General features: G+C 35.1%; 1 protein-coding gene across 9 annotated transcripts in view; it reads left to right on the plus strand.

Moving 5' to 3' along the window:
* The window catches only part of RCBTB1 (RCC1 and BTB domain containing protein 1), a 48,828-nt gene extending 43,230 nt beyond the window's left edge, over positions 1-5,598 (plus strand). For 8 of the 9 annotated variants that reach the window (XM_073343681.1, XM_073343627.1, XM_073343636.1 and 5 more), the window contains one exon: positions 4,574-5,598. In XM_073343681.1, the coding sequence (XP_073199782.1) occupies positions 4,574-4,714 (141 nt within the window). In that variant the 3' untranslated portion in view covers positions 4,715-5,598. The remainder of the gene's footprint in view (positions 1-4,573) is intronic. The other variant, XM_073343689.1, reaches the window with a different exon arrangement.
* The last annotated feature ends 402 nt before the right edge of the window (positions 5,599-6,000 follow it).

Here is a 6,000-nt window from a genome sequence, read left to right on the forward strand (position 1 = left end):
CCTTGCAAATAAAGGGCAGGCTTTAAAAAGAAAGCAAAACCTGGAGATTCTAAAAGTCCTGCTGATTGGTTTTAGAACACTAATCTTTGCTTAATACGTTTAAATATGTACACAGTACAAGTTGCAGCTTTTTAAATCCTCTTCATGTGTTTGGGATTTTTCTTGTAATATTATTGATGGGAGGGTACTGACAGCTGCGTCCAAACTTTTGTTAACAAAGTTGTTTAGAAGTAGGTGACATAATAGGCATCAGATGGATCTATTTGCTCCCTCTTGATTTACACTTGAATATAGACATAGACATCAGAGTTTTTGGTGCCATGGAAACATCCATTATCTTGTACTCAGGGTAGACTGATTTAAATCAAAGCAATTTTAATCAGCAATTTAAATCAGCAAGCAGGAAACTTTGATTAAATCATTGATTTTAATCTTGTTTTGCATTTGTACTTTTCTTTCCTAAAGAAATTGAGTCTCACTGGTTGGTAACTATTAAATGTTGATTTGCAACTAAATGTAGCCTTTACACTAAATGTGGTACTTTCTACTCACCAGAAAGGTACATGATATAGATATCCACATTTATTTAAGAAATTATGTATCTTAAAATAACTGTATTCTGTCTTAATTTTTGCCTTTTAATAAGTTAGAAAATGGTGAATGATGCTTTACATATTTCTTAGATTTTTTTATTCAATAGATTAATTTTTTAGTCATGACTTTGTGTCGAACTGCATTTGGTTGGAAGTCGGAATGCAATTAAAAACATACAAACATGGTAATTTAAAATTGCTTTTCATTAGTTAAATGAAACTACCTTAAATGTGCTAGATGCATAAGAAAATATAAGTTTCTATCAATACCTGTTTTGCATTTAAAACATTGATTTATGCAACAAAGATAGTATCTGTAATTAGTGAAATAAACTGTTCTCCTGGTGACCCATCTCCTTCAAGATTTTAGAATTAGTAGAACTCGTCCTCTCACCTGGTTTTTGTTTTTCTGGTGTATGGTTTCTGAGGGCACAAACAATGAATTAGATGTTGAGTAAGTGGTGTAGCCATTCTCATGGCAGTTCTTATTCATAGATTGGAAGAGGAAAACAATATTTCCTGTTTTTTTCCAACTCCCAATCAGTGTCTTGGTTTTGAAATAACCAGGCATTGAGCTGAACTAGCTGAACAAACTAAAATGAATAATTTCCTCTGTACCTGTAATTCTCTACTGCTGTCAAAGCTGGTTTAGCGCTTCAACAAACTGGTTATATATTGTTTAGCCAGTGACTTCTACCAACTCACTGGTTTGGCTTTTTTTAAAGGTTTGGCAGCAAATATGTACTGCTTTAATATTTGTATTCAATTTACAATTATTTTAATAGACTATATTAAGTTTAGGCTTTTAATATAGGTTGTCATAACTTTATATATAATTTTAAATACACTTTTCTTTTTAAAAATAACTATTTTTCATTTAAATCAGTTTTAAATTAAATAGGCTTATCTTGACTTCTTGAATTTATTTTTATCCTCCCTGAATTTAAAGTGCATTTTCCTTTTATGTAGTGCGTAGTTCCTTTAAATATTTGGGAACCAGAGACTACAATTCTTGAAATAGAAAGACAGTTGTGTCTGGGTATTCAGGCATCAAATGTTTTTGGTCACATCCAGAATGACCATATCCAAATTCTTTAATTATTGAACTGATAATGGAAATAAGTTTATTTCATTATATTTAACTTAACAACAAAAATCAGATTACAATCAAAGTACAATACATTTCCAATCCTTCCATGTAAAATCTGTTCCTACAATGGAATAAAATGGCAGGAAGTAAAGCTCATCATGGAGCCAGCTAACTGAACTATGAAGTCAGATAAGTGGTATATGAAGGGGAGATAAAAATGACATTTTTCTCATTATGAAGTTAATATTTAACTATTTTGCTGTTTAATCAGATCAGCTGGCAGACTACTCTCCTAGGGTCTGCAGGTCCTGAAGGTATTTACTTGTTGATTTCCTTTGGCATTTGTTACTCAGACTAGCCTTTGTTACCAAATGTGCAACTCTGCTGCAGCTTGCTTATTTTCTATAGGTTGTTCACTCTTATGAAAGAGTGTGTTGCTTCGTAGATCACACATCACGTGCTTTGTAGCAACCAAAATGCACATATATATCCATGCGCCGTTGTGCGTTCCTCAAAGCTTAACAGCAATTCTGTTAACAGATGAAGTTATCTCAAACCTTTTTGTTTTGGAGATAATAGACACAATACAGAGCTTTTTATTTTAAATGGAAGGTTATCTATTTTAATTTCACAAAGGCAGGTGTGACATCCATGAATGTGGTTTGGGAGGTGAAGGTGAAATAGTCCTGCAGAATGTGTTTCCCATGTGCCATCATGATTCTCCCTTTTAAAGAGTGGGGGAAGAAACCGTTACTCTGCTGCAGGATGTACGTTCTGCCTTTTGCTAATTGAGGTTTGTGTACACAGTCTGCCTTACTGATTGTCAGGTGTAAAAGCTAAACCAAAGAAAGATGGAAGGCACTGCACTGTGGTTCTGAGCTTTTCTTGGGCATCTACAACATTCAGAAGACTGATTTTGAAATGTCTCTAGAATCTATAATTACATATGCAGTAAGCTAACTGGCAAGTTCAGATGACTTTAGTAATGAAGTTAGTTCCTGGGATGTCCTTTCTCTAGAAAGCATCAGTTAAAACTGCATCATCTATTTAAAATACTTCCATATCATGAAATTATATACTTTTCCAGTACTGAGGGTGCAGTATGTTTCTCTGGGATTAATGACTGGCTGAATTGTAATGGCCAGAGTTACACTGTAGGTCCAGTTTCTCCCTGTAGCTAACTAATCACTGGAAGTATCTTGTGCCTCTATCATTTATACTATATACACTGAGGTTTTACTTTGTGATCCAGTGTGCAAATATGACTTATCTAATTTTTCTGCAGAATTCTGAACTTTCCAAAGTCTTATTGTAATGATAACACTGCTTGTATTTTTGTTACTCTGACTTGGAGTATGGGAATCTTATTAATAAAGTACTGTAATACAGTAAATGTGTACGTGATGAATTTTTATTTAAAATCAGTTTAGTCCATTTGTTATGAAAATTCACAGCTATGTTCGGCCTTTCATAAACCTGTTTCTTATTACAAAGACACAACACAAGCCAAGACATGCATGCAGCTCCAGAGATCCTAATCTTAAACCAGTGCATTTTCTGTATTGCTGTGTCAAGAAATGTTGACTTGGTGTCAATGAGCTAACTTTCCATCCTGGCCTAGAGTGCAGAAATGCAAATATGGCTTTACCTAATCACACTTGCATATTGTACGTGGCTTGACTGTCTTTAAAACTATTTTATATGTTCAGTAGGCTGGATACTGAAGTTAGACGAGACTAGATGGAGTCTGTCACATTGACGTTCTACTCGATGGGGAGGCGGGATGGAGGGGGAAATACTTAAATAGAATGCAGTAGTCCTTACTATAACAGATTATCTGAACCTAGAATTGTAGCATGAAAGAGAATGTTCCTTTCTAAATGGAACAGTTGTCTACTTTAATCATCTGATCATCTGGGGTTTATGGCTGACTTTGCTGTGGGCTGCAGAATTAGTAACTCTGTGTGTAATATTAATAATATTAATACCTCTGTGGGTGCAGTGTGAGAATTGTTTGAGGCACTTTTTGATCTTTAGATGAAAGGCACTATGTAAATAGTTAGGCACTATATAAATAGTGGGTCAGACTTTAGTGAGGCGTAGAATTAAAGTATGGGACTTGGGCTGCCTTGTACCCAATACATTCCTGCTAAATATTTTCATGAGAAACAAATAGAGCCATTTCAGTACAGGTTTATTCCTAGTGGACATAAAGGTGTCCTGCATGAACTTTACAGATTTCTTTAAAGACCTCTCCATCTAGATATACTATGCTGTAATTTGCTTTTTCTCTAAACCAGTGCAACATCACTCCATTAGGGAAACCAGTGCAACTTTGTATTTAGACCGGGCTTTAATGTGGAAATGGAAGAACTGAATTTTCTCAATGCAGTCTTGGGTATCATTTTTCAAAGATGGCTTTTACTCATCTTTCCATTAGCTGTCAGTGGAATGTAGATATAATTTCCACCCTGGATGCTTCCTCTGAAATAGCTAAAACCAATCTAGTCTACAAACACTCTTAACAAGGGTAGGGGAAACTTTTGAGGTGAGATAAGGCAGTTCACTCTGTCTTAAGTAAAATATACTAGTTTGAATAGTACATGGCGTCTCAAACTGAGAGTTGTGAACATGTTTGAAAGGGTCAAGAGCACCTTCTTTTCTTTATGGCTAGTTTGGAGGATCTATTTTTTTGTTGCAATGTGGGGCACGATATGGAATAGGTTGAGAACATCTGGGAAAATGTATTTACGTAGCTCTCTAATCTGTTTATAATTCCACTGTAATTACAAAAGATATGTAAAAGCATTTGAGCCTGGTTCTAAATAGTCTCTTATGGTGTAACCAAAGCTAATAAAAAGGCTTTTTTGTTTTGTTTTGTTTTGTCTAGGATTTAGAAGAATTCTGCTTTAAGTTTTGTGTCAATCATTTGACGGAAGTGACACAGACTACAGCGTTTTGGCAAATGGATGGCCCCCTGCTAAAGGAATTCATTGCTAAAGCCAGTAAATGTGGAGCCTTTAAGAACTGAAACACATGGCTGTAAGTTTTGGATGACGTAGGGTTGTACCAGTCATAGTTGGTTTGCTGTATTCATGTGTAACAGGCTTGTGTAACCCTGCAGGTGAAGAAAAACAAACCAAACCTAATTGATTGCATTATATTGGGGTTATAAAACTCTCTACAGAAACTGCAGCAAATATTCTGTGTGCTGTATCCATGTTTTTAAAAAAGTGAACTGTTGCAAGAGATGCAAGTCAGAAGGTTAACATTAACTCTCATTTGGAGAGCTGGAAAACTTCATGTTGCTGTTTTTGAGTTTACTGTACTTTTGAGGTGGGGAAAAATTGAAGCAGGAGGATGGTTTTGAGTGGTGATGAGAGGATTAATCATTTGGTGCCAGGAATTGGGATTTCTTAAATTGATCTGTTGGGACCTCCAGGGAATTTCAGCATAGGCTGAACTGAGCCATTGAAACATTTCATATAAATGTTAGCTCTGTAGCATTACCCTGAAGGAACAAACAGGACTGATTTCTTTGTATTGTGGTTGCATGATTATGAATTTGTAACAATTTCGCTATGTATAAATAATCAAATGTATTCAAGGCTTAGAGGAAACTGCAGAAGACATAATGTCGCTACAAAATATGCTCAGAGCAAATTTACTAATCGAGTTGGAAGTAAAGCTGCCCATCGGGGATACCTTAACATGCAAATGGCAACATATAACCTAGATGTTCAAACATTATTTATAATAGTCATTGAAGGACATATTGCCCTGTTTTGAGGTCCAAATAAAGTTAATTAGGCTATTCTAAATAAAAGAGCAAACTGTTGGAAAGGTTTTTTTTGCATTGGAGTATTATATAAAAAACTTTAAAATTACATGTAATAAAATTACACTTTTTTCAAATTGTCTGCTGTAAACTCTTCTGACTTGAAGAAATGTCATTATCTTTTATTACATCTACCACAGAATAAAGTTACAAATAGTGTGGCAAATGTGTATTGACAGAATCCAGTCCCAGTCCAGCTTTACATGCCAAACAAGCGGTGCTACACCTGCAATCCGTACTTCAGGAAATAGAAAAGAATTTATCCATGTACATACTTGGCCTCCATCAATGGTAATATGTCTCTCTCAAATGTCAGTGAATTTATCATGACGCTCCCATGAGGTCAGGGCTTAAGTGTTTGGGAAGTGCCTAGCACATAGTGGATGCTATTTTAAATAATTAAAAATAGTAGAAAAATATTATGCTCATTTCTCAGAACTGAGGCACAGTGACTACCTGCCCATGGTCACATAGAAGAA

This window comes from Lepidochelys kempii, chromosome 1, assembly GCF_965140265.1.
Source record: "Lepidochelys kempii isolate rLepKem1 chromosome 1, rLepKem1.hap2, whole genome shotgun sequence".
Classification (NCBI taxonomy): domain Eukaryota; kingdom Metazoa; phylum Chordata; order Testudines; family Cheloniidae; genus Lepidochelys; species Lepidochelys kempii.